General features: G+C 41.9%; 1 protein-coding gene across 1 annotated transcript in view; it reads left to right on the top strand.

Moving 5' to 3' along the window:
• The first annotated feature begins 4259 nt into the window (after nucleotides 1-4259).
• LOC310958311 (neuropilin-1a-like) overlaps nucleotides 4260-24085 on the top strand; it is a 90827-nt gene continuing 71001 nt past the window's right edge. The window contains exons 1-2 of the mRNA XM_083929205.1: nucleotides 4260-4838; nucleotides 5735-5909. Of these exons, the coding sequence (XP_083785331.1) occupies nucleotides 4748-4838; nucleotides 5735-5909 (266 nt within the window). The 5' untranslated portion in view covers nucleotides 4260-4747. The remainder of the gene's footprint in view (nucleotides 4839-5734; nucleotides 5910-24085) is intronic.

Below are 24085 nucleotides of genomic sequence, written 5' to 3' on the forward strand. Positions count from 1 at the left end.
TGCTTGGCAGTGTTATGAGTGTGTAGTGCTGCCAAAGATCTTTTATTGTCTCCACTCCAAACACATACGAGTGCAGTAAGACCAAATCTGGAATCTCAATGAGAACTATGTTGAAACGCTGACTGGAAACATTAAAGTCTGTTGTGATCCTTGGATTGTAATACAAAATGTTTCTGAGAAGTGAGGCGTGTGTCTCCTCGCCTTCTGCCAGACCCACTCAGTTGCTCATTTGCTGACCTCGATCGCTCCCTCTACTCACTCTCACCCTCACACGCGCTACATACAAACTACACCTATCTTTTGCTGCGTTTACATCCATACTACGTCATCCATACATCCATACTACGCGTTTCTGAGCCCCTAAAACGGAGCAACGTTTGGAAGCAATGACGCGGGCGATAACGTAGGCTGATCTAAATTTTGTGATCCATTCTTCTTGTGCGGGTGCTCCTTTCCCTTTTCCATGGCTTCCTCTGGTGATGGATAATACTTCCCCTATTACTTTAATATGTCGCTATATTTGCATTTCAACGACTACCAATCTGTGTTTTCCACTGCTGTTAACGCCTTACGGCCAAAATACATGGGGAGCAGACGTGCAGGTAGGTGGTCGCGTACGTAGGCGGGACTTTTATCAGGCTACACAGACTTCTTCGGTGGTGTGCGGCTGCTGCCAACTTTACTGTGTGTCATTGAGTTTCTGCAAGTGTGGAAGCTGCGTTGCCTCACTTTGCCCTGTGGTACAATGGCGTGTGTATCCTAATCATTTTAAAGCAGATTGATCTCGTTTTTTTTAATCAGTTCTATGCAGTTGTTCTTCATAGCCGCTCACAGAGAGAAAAGTAGATGAGTCGCGTGAAACTAGAGCTGAGCCACTTTAGAACGAAGCCTGCTCCAGTAATGTCGGCCGAGATGACTGGGACCATTGCACACTGGGGTCCCTTAAAAAAGAGGCAAGGGTGCCACAATTTCCAAAATGTCCTTTTTCTAGGGAATTGTACACAATGTTTCACCATAAAAATGGGGCAACACTTATCTACATTAGGTACAAACATGCTCCAACAGAAACTAGCAATAACCATTGGGACTTACCTGGTAAATATGCTGTCGCACCGTAGTGCAGATGGTTGACACGACAGCTCTTAATTGGTGGTCGTCAAAGTAACGCAAACAAATTTTACGGCACATTTTTCAAGTGTTTTTCAGGTCTGCCAGAGCCAGCACTGGAAAGGTTTGTTACTGTGGGGCTTAAACTCACAATAATAAAATGGAACGTAAACCTCACTTCTTGTAACCAACCAAATTAATTCCCACTGATGATCATTATGATTAGACTACTCAGGCTTGCTTTTGCACTTTGGGTATAAATGCCATGGAAAGTAGTCTTCCTGCTCCCCTCTACTATCCCTGCACTCTATATCCTAATATATACCATCAGCTTTTCATGAGTTAATAAAACCAGGTCTGCAGTTTTCAGATAAAATGGTTTGTTTAAGAAGTAAGACTATTTTCTCAGCCCATAAAGGAAATCTTAAACCTTCAGTATACATCTCATCTCATCTTCATCCTCTTATCCGGGGTCGGGGCGCGGGGGCAGCAGCTTTAGCAGGGGACCCCAAACTTCCCTTTCCTGGGCCACATTAACCAGCTCTAACTGGGGGATCCCGAGGCGTTCCCAGGCCAGTTTGGAGATCTAATCCCTCCACCTGGTCCTGGGTCTTCCCCGAGGCCTCCTCCCAGCTGGACGTGCCTGGAACACCTCCCTAGGGAGGCTCTACTCCGAGTTCCTCACGGATGCTGAACTTCTCCCCCTCTCTCTAAGGGAGACTCCAGTACCCCTCCTGAGAAAACCCATTTTGGCCGCTTGTACTCGCGATCTCGTTCTTTCGGTCATGAAGTATACAGTATCTCCAAAATTAAAAATCACCAAAGTTGGAGATATGGGGTTTTCACTGGACAGCGGCGTTTTTTTTCTGCCAAGATGTTTTAGTATAACCAACCTGTGTTGGGCCTAATTTGAAATACAATTCACCACTATTGTTATCCTCTTGTTTAAATCTCCTCCTGAGACAGCCGCCTTAATCTGAACAACTGCTGAAGTGATTAGACTGCACACAGCAGAGCCTCAGTGAGGACATGAGCGCTGACATTCAGGGAGACTGAACTGCTAATGTTTGCAAAGAACACAACAGTTTTCTTAAAGCACGCAGTTCTAATGAATTACACTGCATTAATACAGTGTTGTGAGTCATTAGCAGCTCCTCTAAGTGTCTGATAATCACATTTGTATCTTTATTTAGCAGGGGAAGGTGTGCTGAACAAGCTTCAATTGTCTAATTGAATAACAGTAACAGTAGTAACAGCTGGGAGGTATACAGTCTTCTGTTGTTCACCACAGGGTTTGAGAAATACTGATGCCACGAGTCCAAATTCCACCAAGTTTTTCTCATTTTAATCATTTATTTCATCTTTCAATTGTATTTTTATACACATTCGATTTTTCCACGTGATGATCTTAATGCCGTTTCAAAGCTTAAAGGTTGAATGCGGAGAATGAGCAGAACACCGCCTTCTTGTGTCTCATGGTCGTAGTCGCAACAACGAAAAGTAATCCAGTTTACGGGTTGCCAGGTTTGTTGCAGAGAGAGTCAAGTGAGGAGACAGGAGTCTGTTTGAGCCTGTTTGAACCCGTCCCCTCCCAAATCGCACCATGAAAACAAATATTGCAGAGGAGTTTGAATGACAATTACCGTTACCGTTACCGTTAGCCTTTAGCCTTTAGCTGTTACAGCTAAGTAAACATGAAAGTTAGCTTACCGATCAAGAAGAAACGTAGCCATTTGGGCGTGCGTTTTAATGGCGTTCCTCTCCTTTCTCTCAGTCCATGGAGTGAATGCTCGGCCTATATTGACTCTGATTTTTGCCCGTCTCCGGTCACTCAGCTGCTGGGACAAATAACGCCCCCTTCACTGAGGCTCTGAAGCAGCTGCAGGATTGGCCAACTCCATTTCACCCAGTGCCAGCCTACAGTAGCTGCACCCAACAACAGGCAACTCTGACAACCAGCAACGCCCAACGCTATTGGCTGTTACAACGGAAACAGAACGTGACAGAAAGTCATTGTCAAACCCGCCAAGTTAAAAATATATATGAATTCAGACTCAATATATATATTTTTATGGAAAAGCAAAACTTTCATTCTGTACCCCTCAGAATGCCATGTGGATGTATTTTATTTTTAATATAGTTTTTACTAAATATTCTACATCTTCAACCTTTACCTTGATGCCGTCCTCTGCTCCTCCAATGTTTTGCAACAAAATTAAACATTTTATGTATTTTAAGTACATTAAATGCTATTTTTGTGAAATGATATGCGTCTTCAATATACAGTGTATGGGCAAAAAAACAACATAAAATGGAATAAAACGTGATACATTCAAAAATAGTTATCTGTCATACAATATGTGCTCTTTCTTCATTTGCAGTCAGCTGTTGCCTGTGTCCATATTCAGTCTCTCAGTCCATGTGAATCTAAAGATAACCCAATGCTCTGCCATCATACTTCATCAATATGACCGAAGAGCTTATTGATTCTTTATTTAAGTGAGAAATGGATAAAGGACAAAATGCATTATGGGTCATTAGAACTATTGTAAATGATGTGTCACATTTCAGGACACTTTATATCTATTTTGGAACAGATCACTTCTCAGTGTGTCTAAAAAAAGGGAAAAGTCAGTGAGGGTTAAATTATATAATAATAATAATATATAATATAATGGTATAATATATCATTTCAAACATTTAAACATAAAAATCCATCCAGCACCTGCATTTACATCCCCACAGTCAAACCGATGCACGATCAGCAGATTCTGCCAGTGTGCCCAAGTGTCACCCGAAAAGGAACCAGTGCATCTTTCCTGAATCCTCTTCTCCTTTTGACAAAAGCTCAGCTGTGGACTCGCGCCTGCTTGGGTGGACACTGCCCACACCTTGTACCGGACTCACACGCCAGCGGGAGTTTGCGTGCGCAGTTTTCTCTCTCGCATGCGTCGGGAGCGCACAGAGGGCGCACTGGTGTCAGTTCGCTCCGGCTCCTCGTAGCGGTCGGTCGTTATCTGCTGGTTGCGCGCGGTGTTGTCTCACGGCAGGAATTTTGGGGAGTGGAAATTCCGCTGTTACTTTCTCGGCTCGCCTCCTATTCTGACATTTCTGCTGTGACGGTCAGTCAGAGAGAGAGAGAGAGACAGAGAGAGAGAGAGAGAGAGAGAGGGGGAGGCGGAGAAAGAGCTGGACTGAAACAAGGAGTAAAGATCTGGAGAGCAGCGCGCCGTTGTTCCTCGCGGCTGGTTTCCACTGAATCCCGGTTAACTACTGATTTCTCTTCAGAACAAAAATCCACTTGGAAGTACGTCTGTCGATCCTGTTGCTGTCACCAGTGAGAGGTTTGAATCGAGGGCGCACAGCTGCCACTTCTGGCGAACGGATTTTTCCCTTTTGATTCTCGGTCTTGGTTTCTCTTTTTGGATTATTATTATTATTATTATTATTATTATTTCCAGGAGATGGCAAGTTGTTCCCTGACACACACGGGGCTCTGGTGCTGAGGCTCGCAGGATGCTGGGGACCCTACAACAACCAGATCTCTTACTTTGAGACAATCTTCGGTTATTCCCCCCTTTGGACGTAAACCCCCCTGGACGTTGTTGCCCTCCCGTTTCTCTTTATTTTCTTTTACAGAATGTCTGTGTCGAACAATCTAAGGATGCGTAGTGGATTGCTATTGTTCCTTTTCACCCAAGTCACCCTGGTTGCTTCGTTGACTCAGACTGGTAGGTGTTGACTGGTTGTATGAATACATGTGTCTTGACAACAGGCAGCCTGGCTCCACATTGATCCATTTGCATCATTTTGCACCATTGTTGCCTCTCACCTGTTATGCCTCGGTTTCCCCCGCGAGAGCACGTCTGCAGGGGTTCGAGTTAGACCATGGGGTTGATGTTTGTACTCTAATAGATGAAAATAATAAAGGATGTTCCATAAAAAATACTCCAGAACCGAATTCGTGTAGAGCAGCGATACGAACGGATGCACAAAGTACCTTTCAGTCTGTAGAAAATAGTAATTTATGATATCAGACACAGGAGAAGTGTGTGTGTAAGATGTCCTCATTATCATGGAAATATTCCACATCTGTGGGTCTGGTCGCGCTCCAGCCATTCAAAGACGCATTTTTTTGGAGCTGTTGCGCGCGTCGCCACTGAAGCTCGGCTCCAAGCAATTTCATAAATCATTCATTGAGAAAATGAAATTTAAACATGCTGCCTGTTTGCAGGAGAGGCGGCAGTCAGCCCGCCTCACCTCCATGGGCGTAATCGCACCTTATGGCAGGGATGCAAAGGATCCCGCCGCCTTACTTTTTATAGCGCACCTTTTTATAAAATAGTGTAACGGGGGAGTTTCATCACCTCGAGGCGGGTTAGAAATCCCCAGGATGTGAGTTTAATCCCGGTGTGTGGCGCAGAAATCAGCGCTTTTCTGTCAACATGTTGTTTTCTCTACTGGCGGGTGTTTGGATGCATGATGCTCTCCAGCTGGAGGTCATAGCATCCCAGCCTGGTGCGCTTTTTACGCTTACACGTCCTATCAGTCAACATGTGAGCGCTGTTCACGTCTGTCAGCTTCTCTCCACTAACCACACAACTTTGTGCCTTCTCTTTCGGCGCAGACAAATGCGGGGGAAATATAGAGATACACACCGCGGACTACCTGACCTCCCCGGGCTATCCAGGCGCCTACCCGCCCTCCCAACAGTGCGTGTGGGTGATAACAGCCCCTGAGCCTGGTCAGAAGATTCTCATCAACTTCAATCCGCACTTTGATCTGGAGGACAGAGACTGCAAGTAAGAGTTCAGTCCTCTCTCTCTCTCTCTCTCTCTCTCTCTCTCTCTCTCTCTCTCTCTCTCTCTCTCTCTCTCTCTCTCTCTCTCTCTCTCTCTCTCTCTGTCTCCCTCTCTCTCTCTTTTTTTCTCTTTCTCCTTCTCCCACCCTTTGCTCTCTCCTCAAACCTGCCTGGATACAGTGTGGAACTCTGCCACCTATTGGTCAAGGAGTTGTACATCTGCCTCCAGGAAACCGGAGGCACAAGGATGAGATTTGGCACCGTGGCTACTGAAAATGACTTGGAAATTGAGTTTGATGGGTTTTGTAGTTCAAACTTGATAAGGAGGGAAGATGTCTGATTGCATTTGTGTCTGCTTGTGTTTCTGGCAGTAGAGTAAACCCAGCGAGTGTGCACAGGCTTTTTAATGATGGACTTCAGTTATCTCATTGCAGGAGTAGAGGAAAGGTGTTTGCTTTTCATTTGGAAGCATTTGTTTGTATTTGGAGGAGGAATAGTTTGTGTGGTGCCTTTGGTTTGCAGGAGAAGAACCTCAAGGATCTCATGTAATTTTACATAATGTTGAAGTGCTGCCGTCCGGCCTTTGTAAGTTTGAGAATGCAGAAAAAGACACAAACATAAGCTGCTGTTTTTGTTTGTTTTCTCTTCATGTGCTTGTTCATCCACCGTTATATTTCCAATTATATTTGAAGTGGAGAAGTTCAGACACCATTTATTCCTTCCTGATACTGATACTGATTCCAATGCCTCTGCGAAAACACACATATATTATTGTTTATACCAGCTAATACTACTAACCCTGTATGGATTAGACAGGATTGCTGTCACTGTGGCTCGGGTTATACATACAGAGAATGAATGCCATAGTACGCCATACTTTCTTTTATTGTATAATTTGACAGTCAGTCATTATGGACAAAGAACATCAATAAACTACTTTAAAGTAGTTTGTGTTTTTCAGGGCTAACTAATGTGGCACCAGTATTGGAAGAACTCTGATTTGCAAAAAAAAGTTAATTTAATCAATCACCAGAAAATTAACTGCCAACCATTTTGGTATTCATTGTCATTCTGTTGGGCCAAAATGCTAAAAAATACCTGTTTCTAACTTGTCAGATATGAAGACCTGCTGCTTTTCTTTGTCTCCTGTGATAATAATCACATTATCTGTGGTTTGGGGACGGCATGTGGAGCAAAACAAGTGGTCTGACGACACTTTATTGGACTCCAGACACTTGTAAACGTTTCTATTCTCTGACATTCGAAGAGAAACGATCGATTGAGAAAATAATGAGTTAGAAGAATCAAAAATGAAAGTGAATGTTAATCACAGTCACTGGCTTATATGTGGCTCTGCACTGGTTATTTTTGGTCAAAAACGTTTCCCGCACATTTCCACAGAGACACTCAATCGTGCATCAAATCATTCCTGCACATGACTGATGGCTTTCCCGAGCATTACTCTACCAAACCTGTACACAAGCACCCCCCCCCCCCCCACACACACACACACACACACACCCCTTCACCCCCTCTCTTGACCCAGAGTCACACACTCGATTGTGTGCATCCACACAACAGCCCATGTGTTGCTCTCTTCCATAAATAAGCCTGTTTTTATGTCGGCTCCTCTGTCTTTTTTAAAAGCTCCATAAACGGCTCCTGTGTAAATCACAGCCGGCTGTCCAGCACCATCTCACAGATGGGGTCCTCCAATACTATTGGATCATGTTTCACCACCAGGAGACTAATAAAGCACAAGGACATTAGAACCACTCTGGACAGATAGTGGATATTGTGTGTCTCTCGGTGGATTACGCACCTTCCCCGGTGTTAGAAGCAAAAATTCAGAAACGCTCTCTTCAGGAACACCTCATTCTGCAGTGACCTTATTTTGTGTGGTAACCCAGAGAGCAATATAAAGTCTGTAATAATGCTGTTTAAGTACTTAATGAAATGTAATAAATCTTGGTAATAAAAGTTTAGCCAGTGGTTGGCTGTTGTACACCAGCAACAGAGTATTATCGTCTGCTTCAATTACTTTTCCATAGGTTAATGTGCAGGAATACGCTTTAAAGTCAAGTATTAAGGTTTAATCAGGGCGTGCTCTGATCATTTTAGTGAAATGCTTGTATCCAAAAAGAGAGCAGACAGACTTCTTGCCTCTGACAAAGAACCAGAAGAGTGTTTTCAGGTCATAAATTGAATCTATCTATCTGGAGAATCTCTTCTGGGTCTTTGTCAGTGTCCAGGCTCTCTTTCTACGTGATGGGACTGTCGACTCGAGCTATACCTGCGCTATATCACTTCTTGTTAAGCGTCCAGTCAATGGAGAAGATTCCACATTGACATTGACACGCATTTACTGCCACAGGATTCAAACCTGTGACCGACCATTCAGCAGCCAGGCCACCCTGAAGCCACCTTAACATGTCATTTGGCTGTTTTCTTAGGGGCCTGCGTTTTTGCTCGATTGCTTTCATTATTTGTTGTGTGAGTTTATGTTGGATGATGATGGGGTGTAGCTCATGGCTCTCTGACTTGGCAGGAGCAGTGTTGTTTTTGGGAACGAGTCAAATGTTCGAAATATGCCCATTGAGGGGGGCCTTAAGCCTTTGGCGAGACCGCAGCCCCACTTAAAAATTTCCTGAAATGTTATTTAAGAGTTTTATGTTAGTTGATGCCACCGGGCGCAACGTCAGCTCCAAAATATGATAGTGCAGTCAGTGAGGCTATGATTGGAAACAGCAGAATGTAATGTGAATTTGAAATATGAAGGATGCGTATTAAGACAGAGGAGTTACAGAACGGGGAGTGTGTTCCTCAGGAAACAACTAGTCGCCTACTCGGTCAAACAATAGAAAAATAACCTGCACCAATTTTGACATTCATCTAATTGTTTGAATCATATTTTAAGCCAAAATATGAACTATTATCTGGTTACAGCTTCTGAAATGTGAGAGATTCCATTTGAAACAATATCTCCTTTGACATGGGCCAAACCATTAATCTAGCAAGTGAGAAAGCAATTGGCATATTAACAATAAGAAATTACAGTTTACAGCTCTTAATGTGAGGTTCTGTAAGTTTCAGCTCACAAACTAAAACTTTTTGGAGCTTTGTATATGTATATTGGTTTATTTGCGGTTGATAGGAGCTGTTAAACTGTGACGTAACGCCCTTTCAAAATATGATTTCCGGGTCCATGCCTGGTGTTTCTAAAACACAGCAGTGCCATGTTCCATGTTCCCCGTTGTTTGAACAGATCTGAGTTTAAAAAAACCCAATGTTATTGTCCTTTGACCTCTTTCTTATGGGTGAAAAAGGTGTCTAACTGATGTTAGAGGTGATTGTAATTGTTCACATGTTCGGCCGTTGTGTCTGTTTTCTTTCAACAAAGCGTTTGGACCCAGAGATTGAATTTTGAATATAAAGCTAGAAAATGAGACGGCCGGTGGCTGAGTGGTTGGAGCAGCGGCCCCATGTAAAGAGGCTGGAAGTCCTCCAGGCAGCGGCTGTGGGTTTGACTCCAACCTGCGACCCTTTGCTACATGTCTCCCTCTCTCTCTAGACCCATTTCTGTCAGTGCCAAAAAATAATCTTTTTAAAAAAATGTTAGACAATAGTGAATAATGCCCATCAATACTTTTTCAGAGCTCAAATTAAATTTACAACCAAGAAAAGCCTTTGTTCCTTATAGTGTAAGTGACATGAACGACTCATTGATGATCAGAAATGGTGATGAATGCTTGTATATTGATAAAGTAATTGGCTGATTGTTTAAGCTCTTGATTAAACACAGTTCTAAAGAACAGTGTGTGTTTAGCTTTGCTGTTATGCACTATTTGTCCTAGTAACTGAGTGTGTCTGTGTCTTCAGGGAAATCAAGCCATTGGCCTTTAGGTTACAGGGCAGTTTCAATAACACTCCACTATCCCACAGTTATAATTCAGATATACTCTCCTGATTGGAATTTATTGTTGGAATGACACCCCCACTCCTCCCTCATCAGATAGCCTGTCGCTGCTTGCCCGTTTCTCCCAGTCCCATAATTAAATTACTGGACCAAAATGGATCACACGCGTTCCAGTGCTGCAAAATATGCCTGCAGTCAACCAGCCAAACAAAGGAGCCATAGCACTGGTGTCCACAAGCAAGCACTGGCTACATCTGTGTGACAAAATATCTCCCCCGTGCACCCTCATGACCCAGGGTTTGTAATTATGATCCCTAATTACAGCGTTTCTATAAATACATATCTGCCTGCTGGGAAATGTTTTCTGCTAGTGTGGTACAGCCAGGTTGGAAACAATGACACCTTATGTCGAAAAACAACACTATTTATGAGATAGAATCGAGATTTATGTCTTCAGAGTAATAAGGCACATGTACTGGATGATGAACTCGCTGACATTCCCCAAAAAATGACAGTGTAGCATCTTTCAGGAGGACTCGGGAAGTCAGATAGATTCATTTGTGGTTCACAAGGCCTCCAGAAGCTTCTGTAAAACCGACAGTCTGGACGATTATTCCAACGACAACCTTTTACTTCCACAAACTCTCAAGTGACACAATCTGCGCCCAGTGAACAGACGTTGGTTTAGACGAGAACCAGCAACACTTTTGTTTAGACACGCTAAGATCCATCAGCTCTGCCTCCGTAGCCAATCTGGAGCAACACCAGAACAAGTCTTGTCTCACATCCATGTCTGAAATAGCGTGGCCGACAAAGTGAATCCCTGCAGAGCGCGGTAAAATAGAGCAGAGGCATGGGTAAGGAACATGCGTCGGTGGCGGGATAATTTGGGACATCCTTTTAGGAGTTGGCTGAACTGTTTCCGCCCACATGAGGCTGTACTGGCACAGTCTTCACCTCGCACGAACACAATACACACACACACACACACACACACACACACACACACACACATACACACAACCTTACTTTCTGTCACTAACTGTACATGTTCTTCACAGCTACAGTGTGCATGCTCTGCACATGCTCTTGTGCAGCTTTGTGCCCTCAGGGACACACAGGGACTAACACTGACACACAGAAGGAAACTCCAGTGTACGCACCTGCTTTTGATGTTGCACCCTGGATTTACAGGTTCATGCTGATCACGAGGGGTCACTGAATGTTTTAATGAGTATGACAATGATGTGAAGCATGTGCCTTGGCCTTCACAGTCACTAGATCTCAACCCAACTCAACACGTATGAAGATTCTGAAGCAATGTCAGACCGCTCTCTGCCGCCACCGTCAAAGTTTGACACGATTGAATATCCTTTTAGATACTGTGTTCATCCCTCAGGTAGGGTTACACAGGATAATAGAATCTATGCTAAGTCCAGTCAAAAAAAGGGGGGTTTACAAAGTTGATCTTTCTTGGCTGATCATGACGACTTTACAGAACAAATCAAGGATTCTTGGAGTATTTGAGATTACTATTGCAGTATTTCAGTTAGGATATGGTGAAAAGATAGTTGAAAGAATAGAGTGTTGAATGATAATAATGGATAAATGGCAGGATGGATAGGTGGGTCAATAGATTGAATTGATTGATTGATTGAGTGATTGATCTATTGATGGCTAATTGGGTGGATAGACTGAAGGATGGTAGGGTGCTCTGGATAAATGGGTCTGAAAATGGATGGATGGATAAACAGATGGATAAATAGATGGACGGAAGGTAGGATTTATCATTGGATGGTAGATGGAGGAATGGTGAGACAGATGAACGAATTAACAGATAGCTGAAGGGGTGGCAGGATGGATTGATGATAGATCAACTGATGAACAGATGAATGGAAGATTGGATGGATTGTTGAATAACGGATGAAATCTGGATGACATACAGACAGACGGACAGACAAAAAGAGAGCTAGATAGATGTCACAGAAGGCGTTTATTTGTATTTCACTGTTGCTTCGGTCCTGATCCGGCATAAAAGCAAGGAAAGTCAGTAATGCCTTGATGCGTTCCATGTCATAATGCAGCAGCACCTTCAAAGCAGGAATTCATAACAATGCAGGTAAATGTATTTGGAGTGTGAAGCATGTTATGATAATCCGTTTTTACACTTGCTGTATTTTTAATGTAACCTGACTCGACAGAGGGGTTTGTTACTCAGAACCACCTGAGAAGTTGTCATTGGAAGCTGTTTGGAAAAGTGTTTGGATGAGCCGTCCATGTCTATGGAGAGCAGAAACATCTGTTCCATCAGGAAAAGCCTTGATTCAAGTTCTTTATTCTTCTTTTAATGAAGAAATACTCTCCTGTTCTGATATAACTGATGCTATCGCTCTATGCTAACTTCTTTAGGAGCCATCATTGCTGTTTTGAATGAACTGTCACCTCTACGTGTCATCACACACACCTAAACTACCCCATAGCTGCCAGTAGCTCTTCTCAGGAAGCTGATTGGTCTGAGCCTGCTGGTCTTGTGATATCAGGAGAGTTTTTCACGCCAAGGTCATTTTGAATGGACTCAATGACAAAATGACATGAACGTTAAACCAATAATGGTTTATATAATGGTTTACAACTGTAAGTTTGTGAAGCACATGGCTTTTATATTTGGTGTGGACTCCATGGGAATCTTCTTTGGGCTGTTTTTCCGGAGCTACAGCAGATTTCACACCTCGCTCCCAGGGAAAACAACCCCAGGTCCAGAAAAACCTGTCCAATTGGCTGAAATGTGAAAATGGTCTAACATGAACTTTAGTGTCATTAAGATAGCTCTATATCGGCTGTGTTATAGGAAATCAACATGTCTTTGTCTTCATTTTTTCTACAGTTTTTATAGATAGATAGATAGATAGATAGATAGATGGATAGATAGATAGATAGACAGATACATAGATAGATGGATAGATGGATAGATAGATAGATAGATAGGTAGGTAGGTAGATAGATAGATAGATAGATAGATAGATAGATAGATAGATAGATAGATAGATAGATAGATAGATAGATAGATAGATAGATAGATAGATAGATAGATAGATAGATAGATAGATAGATAGATAGATAGATAGATAGATAGGTAGGTAGGTAGATGGGTAGATAGATAAATAGATAGATAATGGAAGGATTAATGGATGGCTTGCTGGCTGATAGATGTAGCTATGGTAGGATAGATAAATGAATTAACAGATGGCTGGATGAATGATTGCTGGATGATAATAAAATCATGGCAGAATGGATAAATACAATGGACGGATGGAAGATTGGATGAAATAATTCTTTTGTGGATGATAGAATGGCCGAACGGAGGCCCGCTCCAGAGAGAGATCCATGGTTGAATGCAGGTATTGTTGAATGATAGATGGCAGAAGTGCGGGACAGATGTGTGAATCATCGGATGGCTGGACAGATTGTGGAAAGGCAGAATGGACTGCTGAATGGACGGATATACAGCTGGACAAACTTTAGGTCCCAATACATTCTTGATGACCTCTTCTTGTGAAAGTGCAAAACAAGTGACTGTAGACAGTTGTTTGGTCTTGTGTTTGCACAAATATTCGGATGAATCGTAGCCTTTATGTGGCTTCAGACCGAGGATTTATTTCACCAGCGGCCCTTCGCTCAGCATTCACTCTGATTTTCCCAGTTTCAAAGAAAATAAAAGCATCTCCTCCAGATGGTTGCGTTTTCCAGTTACGCAGCTGCCACACAAAACAGGAAGACTAAATGTGCTGCTGGTGCAGACCGGTTAGCCTGTGGTTCATTCCCGAGGAAACTTAAGGCAGGAGCCTTCAAAAATAATTTGGTTGTTTGTTCTGTGTTTTGCAGCAATGTGATCCGTCTATTTGTTACTTTTAAATACAAAACAACTATGAGAATGAGGTCAGTGACAGAATATTTGCTTTGTTCTTCTTATCTGTAGTCTGAATGAGCCGTTGTGCTGTCTTATGTAATGCAATTTCCATTTTTACATCTGTGTTTAACTGGAACAATCGTAATTTCTCATGGATAGAAGATATTCACAAAACCATGACTATGTATTCCTCTTTGGTTTGTTTCCATGGTAATTAATAATAATTTAAAAAAACTGAGGAGGCATTTTGTGCGAAAGAGATTTAAACACTCACAGGCTTTTAAAAGGTAAATGAACACAGAAGACACGTCTACAGATCTGCAGATGTGCTTTCCAAAGTTACTACGTTCCCCACGATGCAATTGGGCCTCAGCCGCGGCCCCTTCTGCTGAGTTTAAAGTACTCAAACATTATTTGAAACATTAAATCCCTCCTGGTCCTTCAGTGTGATCCGCACAGAGCGTGAAATATTAAAGGAATGAGAGAACAAAATGTGTTTGAGGAGAGAGAGAGAGAGCGGGGTGGAAGGAGAGAGCAGGGGAGTACAGACAGACTCAGAGATAGAGGGCTTCAGGCTGGTTGGTACGGTCAGACTCATCCTGACCTCGGTGACAGACCTCTCACTGTCTCTCTCCCTCCTCCACCCGCAGGCTGTTCTGCCGCTTTTTTTTTATCCCGTCACCTCCTGCACCGTCACTTTCGCTCTCTGTCTCTCTCACACTCTCTGAACTCCGTGTGCACTCGTCATGTTTTCATCGCAGTGCTTCCTCTGCACACCGGCTCCCTCTCCTCCATTTGGATAAATGATGTGGAACGTTTCCCTGCTCACAACCTGAACTCTTGGCTGAGTTGAATAAAAACCCCACGCAGAATGATGTTTGAACAAAGTGTACTCAAAGCTGCCATTTGTGTTCAGCTAAAGATACTTAGTGGAGTCTCAGTACTAACTGAGTAACTTGGAGGGCAAAGCTGAAATGATACGGCCTTAAAACATTGACATAGCTAATGTGTTAGCAAACAGTTAGCTACACATCCAGCAGAGAGCATTAGCATCAAACAAAGTCATGTTTCAGCTGAATGTAAGTCAAATATCTCCTCTCTTTTTTAACTCTGTTAACGGTCTCCATCACCTCCTGAGAACTGGGTGTTCAGCTGCCAAATGCTCCACCACGTTCACCAGATAGTAGGGATGGATCATGATTTACGTATAAAAATGGTTGATGCAGCTATTGTCCTGTCTTACCAAATATATTTTCAATTGCTTACCGACGCCTGTCCTAACACGGTTGTACTGTGAGAAACAAGAAGACTGGCAGACGCAACCGCACGGTTTACGTGAAGCATGTGAACGGAGGAGCTGACCGCTGACCGTACTTAGCAAGCTGTTTGTTCCCTCCGCTCTCCCGCTCAATATCACTCCATTTAGATTTCACCCCGCTACGCTGAAATCACTCGGCGTTTGCTCCCAAAAATGAAAAAAAGCTGCGTCCTATTTTAATTTGACTTTTAACCCTAGCCTGGCAGGATGGAATAATACACCTGTATAACTCCTCACCTACCTTTTCAGAGGACTTTGTGAGCTCCATTAAAGAGTTTGCCGCAACAGACAATTTTTGAAAGAAAATAGCGTGGGTGCACATTACGCAGCGTTCTGGGTCAAGCTCAGGCATGCTTTGAACTCATAGTGTGAGCGGAAACTGGAGCGAAATTGGAGCGCAGTGGACAACAACATGGTTTGTCATACAAGCGTCTCTCTCCAGCTCTTTTACAGTGTTTTTGCTTGAAATGCCAATCTCTACCAGATATTTACTAGCCGTTAGCCTTTGCCAGCGTACAGTGGGTTTATCAGAGCTATTTTTTGTGCCTGCTTCATTTGAAAGTTGATGAGAGCCCGAACCAAAAATGCGATGCTAACTAGAAGTCTTTAACTTTCCTGACCTAAAATCAAACAATTCCTCCAGCTGTGTGATCTGTTATTAAGTTGCTCATTGACCTATTAGCCATGAGACTAGCAAGGTTAAGCTAGTAATCAACAACAAAGCTTTTAGAAGGAATACTTTTTGCTTTGTACAGTATGTCTACTATGAGAAATGCATTTAAGCATTTTTATATATTCATTTAGTCTACTTTATTTTCTTTATAAGTTCATACAAGTTTGATAAAACTGTCAGTTTTTTATATAAAGCTGAGCAAAGCCGTACATAAAAAGGACACACCTCAGTCAAAAGCAACGTACAGCCTTGTGTTTATCCTTTGTATTTATTTGGTAAGGTTATCTTTCAATGACTGTAATTCCTGGTTTGCACCATTAATAGATCAGAGTGAGAATACAGTTTGAACGTTGGCTGACTTTCACCAGCTGACTCTCGTCTCTCCGCGGCAAATATTTGTGTAATGGAAGGAAGGGTGAACTTTGAATCCTGCTATTGTTTCTCTTATGCAACCGTACATTGTTTGAATTTGCTTATCTAAACAATTATAGGCACACACACACGACGTGTCCCATATGAATCTGCTCACTCATGGAGCACATACTCTTACGAAGGCAGAATAAATAAATCGGGAACATAATTTATTTACATGGTAGTGGCAAATACAAGGCACACTGACAAAGACACACACACACACACACATAAACACAAACACAGTACAAGTAAGAAACTGCTTTAAGTGTAGTCAGATCTATTGTGGATTCCCTGCTCATCAGTGAGTCGCACATTAACACACAAACACTCACACACTCACACACACACACACACTCACTTTTTCACACACAAATGAAAACACATGTCAGATTAGATCCTTAACGAGCAGATTAATGAGGAGAAAGTTTAGGGGGGGACCCAGTTAGCAACGTGTCACACACACACACACACACACACACACACACACACACACACAGCTGCGTACCAGGATTTACTCACTGATGGACTCCAGATGTCCCAAAAGCAACATACACACTCTAATGCACGATAGGAGTAAACAGTTGGATTAAATAGCAACGATACATTTTGTTTTGAGCTACATTTGGCTGCTTTCATGTATTTAAGCTCTACATAGTTAAATCTGCTGGAGTATCGGATGTACAGTAGGCATGAAAATGACTGTCAGTAAAGGGAGGAGAGCTGGAGTGGTTGGTTGAATACATTTGGAGTATTTATCCAACGAGGATGGGCATCTCATTTAATGTGATCCTGTTTGGTCATGGCTCCTTTTAAATCTTCAGGAGTTTTCAGGATCAGGCTTCATCCGTACTGCTAGTCTTTTTTTTTTTCATGCATCCCTCAAAAACACGGATCGCAGCAGTGAGCGCCATCTGAAAAGGGCACGTTTTGGCAGACACAGAAGGCGTTTATTTTTATTTTGCTGTTACTTCGGTCCTGATCCGGCATAAAAGCAAGGAAAGTCAGTAATGCCTTGATGCGTTCCATGTCATAATGCAGCAGCACCTTCAAAGCAGGAATTGATAACAATGCAGGTATATGTATTTGGAGTGTGAAGCATGTTCTTATGATAATCCGTTTTTACACTTGCTGTATTTATAATGTAACCTGACACGACAGAGGGTTTGTTCCTCAGAACCACCTGAGAAGTTTTCATTGGAAACTGTTTGGAAAAGTGCAGGTCCTCCTTGGTAGGTGTTTGGATGAGCCGTCCATGTCTATGGAGAGCAGAAACATCTGTTCCATCAGGAAAAGCCTTGATTTAAGTTCTTCATTCTTCTTTTAATGAAGAGATACTCTGCTGAAAGAGCTGCCAGTAGCTCTTCTCAGGAAGCTGATTGGTCTGAGCCTGCTGGTCTTGTGATATCAGGAGAATTTTTCACGCCAAGGTCATTTTGAGTGGACTCAATGACAAAATGACATGAACGTTAAACCAATAATGGTTTATGTAATGGTTTACAACTGTAAGTTTGTGAAGCACATGGCTTTTATATTTGGTGTGGACTTCTCTGGAATCTTCTTTGGGCTGTTTTTCCGGAGCTACAGCAGATTTCACACCTCGCTCCCTGGGAAAACAACCTCAGGTCCAATTGGCTGAAATGTGAAAATGGTCTAACATGAACTTTAGTGTGATTAAGATTTCTCTAAATTGGCTGTGTTATAGGAAATCAACATGTCTTTGCCTTCATTTTGTCTACAGTTTTATAGATAGATAGAAGGATAGATAGATAGACAGATAGATAGATAGATAGATAGATAGATGGATAGAGAGATAGAAAGATAGATAGATAGATAGACAGCTAGATAGATAGATAGATAGATGGATAGAGAGATAGACAGATAGACAGAAAGATAGATAGATAGATAGATAGATAGATAGATAGATAGACAGACAGATAGAGAGATAGATGGATAGATAGACGGATGGATAGATTGATAGATAGATAGATAGATAGATAGACACATAGATAGATAGATTGATAGATAGATAGATTGATAGATAGATAGATAGACACATAGATAGATAGATAGACACATAGATAGATAGATAGATAGATAGACACATAGATAGATAGATAGATAGATAGATAGATAGATAGATAGATAGATAGATAGATAGATAGACAGATAGATAGATAGATAGATAGATAGATAGATAGATAGATAGATAGACACATAGATAGATAGATAGATAGACAGATAGACACATAGATAGATAGATAGATAGACAGATACATAGATAGATAGATAGATAGACAGATAGACACATAGATAGGTAGATAGATAGATAGATAGATAGATAGATATACAGATAGACAGATAGATAGATAGATAGATAGACAGATAGATAGATATACAGATAGACAGATAGATAGATAGATAGATAGATAGACAGCCTTGATCTACTTCTTCCTGTAATAATTAAAAATTAAACTGACCTACATGTCGAGTCCCAAAAGTCACAAGACACCATTCCAAATTTGAATAATCCAAAGATAAGTGACTGTGACTTCCCTTCTTTCATCTGCTTCACAAATCTGCCTTCTGGTGAACTTAAAAGGCCTGTGAAAACTCGTGACACGCTCGGGGCAGGTCACCTCTAGGATACGAGGGTCAGAGGTTTCGGTCAGTGGGCCAGTCTGTGTTTTGACCTTCCCCTGGGAGGATGAGTGGCCTGGGAGGCTTTGTCCTTTTTAAACATGCGCGACGGGAAACTCACCCCCACTGGAGCCAAAATGGCTGTTCATTAGCAGCGCGGACAATAAAGTCTTTTTCTTTCACAGCTTGTAGAGGAATGTGTTGTATCTGTCTGGGTAGAAACGCCTCAGGGCGACCTCCCATTGAGACATGTAGGTAGAAGATACACACACATCATGTGGGCAGACGATAAACAGATTAAAACGTGTGGGAGGCACACACAGATAAGGATACACAACAGAAATGAAACAGATACATACATGAATGTACAGTGAAAGAAATAAGTCTGATGACCTAAATCTGTGTCATGAGCTCTGAGTTATTTTGAATCAGACTGCTGACTGAAGGAAAGGCAGGAAATGGGTGTGTTCGTCAAGTGTTGAGAGCAAAATCACCAGCGCGTCACTAACAACATCAGTTGTTCTGCTATTATATGGCAACACTTTAGTATAGTGCATACTACGATGAGTGATTTTGGACAAGTATCCTTTAATAGAAGTAGTAATAGTATAAAATGGTGGTGGAGGCGGTGGTGTTTTGATCCTTTAGTGAATGTTCTGCATTAGAGCATTGACAGCAAGAAGCACTCAGCTCTTAAAAGTAAAGGCTTTATCATGAGAAATGGTGGCTTTATAGTGTTGAATCATTTCTGTATTATTGCATCTTATGTGTCCGCCGGTCCTTGTGAAGCCATGTCAAATTACATTACATGATGTTTCATAGTTAAATAAATGAAAAGGCATACGTTATAAGCATATGTTATGTTTTCTATGTAAAAGCTCTCTTGATATTTTAAGTCACAAGAACTGGAAATAGTGTCAACCGACAAAACCGGTACAAATACACGCGTTTATAACTTCATTTAGACTGCCTGCATTAAAGAAGTCATGTTGTAGCCTATTGTTTTCTGTGCTACAGTATTAAGTAGGGCTGTGACCAACTCAGAATTTTGTCAGTCAGATCGGATTTGGCTGTTCAATACAAATATCCTACAGTTCAGTCTGCGGTATAATCCTGTTGTGTTTGTGGAAATGTGTGCATGTGCGACACGTTAAGAGCGGCTTGTTAGCGCAAACCACTGTCTCCTCTTTCCTCTATTAAACTGACTTAGTATTAACATCATGTTCATTTTTGTTTCATATAAAAGAAAGCCTTTACTGAACTGCCTGATTTTTGAAAAACAGGGTTTTGCAGGACGTTCAGGGTGTAAGGGACCTTAGCCCTCCGAGCTACTGCGTGCTAACTTGGCTAATGGCTGATTAGAAATATGCGGCATTTTTTGCCAACATTATTAAGTTGCTGTAAAAAGAAGATGACGTTATCTCAGAGTCTGAATAGGCAAAGCTTCTTCCTCCAGGCAGCTGCCTCAGATTTCCAGATTTTTTGTGAATGAGTCTTGTGATACCACGCTAGCATATAGCAAAGAGACAAAAAAACAACAACCAGACTAACAACCAGTTAAAGTGTCTCCAACTGATGATTCAAATCTTCTACTTCAGGGGGAATCCCTGATATTTAGGTACAGATACAGATAAACCGTAATAGACACCTTTATTTCCTCTAAAAACAGGTTAGTTGGTCCAAAAGAACGTTATATTTGGGATTCATCAGTCATAATGTGATTCTAACTTTAACATGACACTGATATATATTTCAGGCGCTGTTGCAATTTCTACTTGTTAGTGCTTCCTTCCATCACTAATGATGCTAAAGTGTTAGCCTGGAGCTCCAAAATCAGTGATCCACAAAGAACAGGAGAGTCATTTCGGTGTTTGTGTGTTTTTTGTGAGTGAAAAGCTCATTTGGCAAATGTGCTTATCGTCTTTTAACTCATTTTGGTTCTCAAATGCAACTCGTTAAGTCACAACACCAGCAGGCGTTTCTGCTCAATACCATCACTCTCTGAAATGAAGGTGATTTTACAACGTCCAACTGTTTGCTCCGTATTTTCCTAGGTATCTGTCTGTCTGTCTGTCTGTCTGTCAACTAGATTTTCTCAGTGCCAAACTAAAGCAATGCCTGCTGGACTTTCTATACGTGTGTCTGAATAGAGCCAGCTAATTAATGTCACATGTTTTTGGGAACAAGAGCGGTGGATGTATAGACAGCCGGGCCTCTCTGTGAATGCTGATGAACTTGTCGAGGGCTAACACATGTCAAAGTGCAGTGGAAGTGACACAGTGTTTATTGCTTTGCCCCTAACTCACTTTACAGAGGTGTGGATTGAGTGTCGCTTGACAAAGGGCCTTTTTCCTCCCGAATCTCCCGGGTACAGCGGAGACGTTTGGCCCTTTTCTGAATTCAGACTCAGAAACACCCTCTGTTCGTTTAAGCCTGGAGTTACCAGACAGACTCTGGATGGAGTGACAATTTGTATTTAGCAGATTAAACTTTTACTTGTTTTTTTGCAAAAGGTAAAACGTCGCATTTATACATGGATTGTCTTAATCCAAAACTCTAGCTCACACAAAGTTGCAACACTTTGACCCGCAGAGAAACTTCTCTACTTCCCCCAAAATGTCGACTTTGACTTTTGTTCTTCTCAACTTTTTCACATTAAACCCCACCGAGTTTCCACTTAATCTCATTTCATCCTTCAGCGTCCCTAAACAGCCTGTCGGAGAAAGAGGAGGGAGAAAATGGTGTTCTCCTTCCCTCTTCTGTCAGATTAAGGGTTCCTAAATGAGAACAAATTCCACCTCCTCCTCGTCGCCATTTTAATTTCCCAGCAGGATTGTGAAGTCGTGGCTTTGTATCTGCACGGCCGAGGTGAAGGATGAGGATATTCATAATTTGGCTGCTTGGCCCAATTGTAAAGTGTGTGTGTGTGTGTGTGTGTGTGTGTGTGTGTGTGTGTGTGTGTATGTGTGTGTGTGTGTGTTGTGTGTGTGTGTGAGGTGAAGACTGAGCCAGTACAGCATTAGTACATTTTTGGGAATGTACTGTAGATTCTGGGGTTCCCAAAATAATGTATCATTTAATCAAGGTTTGAATGTTTTTGTTCGTATTGAAATGTGTATTTATTTCAATAATTTCAATTGTCATGGCCATGAAATTAAATGTGTGTGGGTGGATGGGTGGCACGAGTAAAAGTGATTATTAATGAGTATGAATGTGTGTCGTGAGTGTGTGTGTACTTCATGTGATTGAGAAAATTCTCATAGCTCTAATAAGTAATTCTGCAAACATTAATGAGCGTGTTTTTATGTTTGATCTTGTACTTCTGTCTTTGTGGGGACCATCATTTTGGTGTTAGGAATGAGTGAAATAGTGAAATATACAATAAAAAGGGGACTAGTGTTTTGTATAATAAATATTCATAGTGTTGAATAAACAATTCCCTGGTTAACAACTGTGAAAGACATGAAATGATCAAACTCTCATATCTTGCCATTCCCAGTCAGGGGTAAGAACTGGGTTATGTTGAAGACCCACTGGGAGAGCAGAAATCAGGACATGCGTTGTGGCCTCTTGCTTGTCTCACTGGGAGTGACAACCCTCACAAGCCAATGTCTCGCTGAAATAACATTTATATCTCACTAATTTGCAAAAGTATATACATTCAAATGAAAATGTGCTGACAAATCACTAAAATATTCACTGACAATTTATGTAATTTTTTCCCTTACAATATTAATTATAATACCGCAATCCACTCAACAGCTCATAATGCTTTGAGAAGTAGTTCAGTTGCCTCCCATAGAACATGATGAAGGGCTGCACCGCATCAATAGAATCTTAACACAGTTGAGAAAGTCGTAGTAGAAGTACAAACTTGTGTTTTTTATGAATATGTGAGTAGTTATGCAAATATTTGTGTTCATGTGTGAGCAGGAAACTGACTAGTACTAGTACTGAGCCGTGTGTGTGTGTGTGTGTGTGTGTGTGTGTGTGTGTGTGTGTGTGTGTGTGTGTGTGTGTGTGTGTGTGTGTGTGTGTGTGTGTGTGTGTGTGTGTGTGTGTGTGTGTGTGTGTGTGTGTGTGTGTGTGTGTGTGTGTGTGTGTGTGTGTGTGTGTGTGTGTGTGTGTGTGTGTGTGTGTGTGTGTGAGTAAGACAGTGAGAGGGAGATGATGTCAATTTTTTGGTTAACACGGGGGAGGTGAGAAACGGGCAGGGATGGATTGGTGTGTGTGTGTGTGCGTGTGTGTGTGTGTGTGTGTGTGTGCGCGTGTGTGCGCGTGCGTGTGTGTGTGTGCGTGCGTGCGTGTGTGTGTGTGTGTGTGTGTATGTTCGGTGTGTGTGTGTGTGTGTGTGTGTGTGTGTGTGTAACACTCACATACACACATGTGCCATCTGTAGCTTTCCAGCAGAGCTCAGAACGACTGGTCAGACTGAGTTTATCAGCACTAAAACACAAACACCACTCGTGTATTACAAAATCAGATCATCGTACCCTGCAGCTTCTCCACTCTGAGGATATAAATCTGCTCACACACTCACTTTTTTGCAACTTAACTCCCAGTTGAACATGAAAAACTGGTCCCAACAAGGAAAACCATTCAATTTTAGAGTTAAGATTTCAGTCTTGGTTAGGGTTGGTTATGGTAAAAGTAACCATAAGTCTCCAGGGAGTTAATGTAAGTCAAGATGTGTCCTCCTGTGTGATAAATAGTGTGAGACTGGTGTGAAGACCATTGTCTTGAATACACAATAAGCTTGCAATAGCTTAGCATAAAGATAAGATCAATTCAGGTTTTTTTTCTGTTAAAGCATAAATTAATAATGTAGGGGGCCCAACAAACAGTAACCTAGGGGCCCATGACCACCTTAATCCGCCACTCTATACATGCTTGCATCATAGGTTCCACAATGCCCCCATGTAGTCTACTCTGTTGCAAACACAGTTTATGGTCACTGCTGTTGCAGTTGTAAAACAGTGAAAATTGATAGTTTTGGGTGTCACAACCTCTGCAAAATGACTAGAAAGTCTAGAAGAGCCTCAAGATTGAATTGTTTTACTCCTGGTTAAGTAACCACAGCACTAAACCAGAAGTCAGAAGGACTAAACTCTAAAGCAGCGCAGTATTTTAGCTATTTAATGTTCAACAGTAAACCTCAGGTTCAGGTGTCAGACCCTCAGATTCAGACAAAAGAAGAACTTGTTGTTGAAAAGGGGGCATGACTCACACTCTCTCCTTTTCTATGCTAATGGCACAGTCCCTCTTTCTGTCAGCAACAAGTTAACACCTTTTTCCAGTAATATTCTCGGTAA

The sequence above is a fragment of the Echiichthys vipera genome (assembly GCF_963691815.1).
Source record: "Echiichthys vipera genome assembly, chromosome: 15".
NCBI classification, from domain to species: Eukaryota; Metazoa; Chordata; class Actinopteri; order Perciformes; family Trachinidae; genus Echiichthys; species Echiichthys vipera.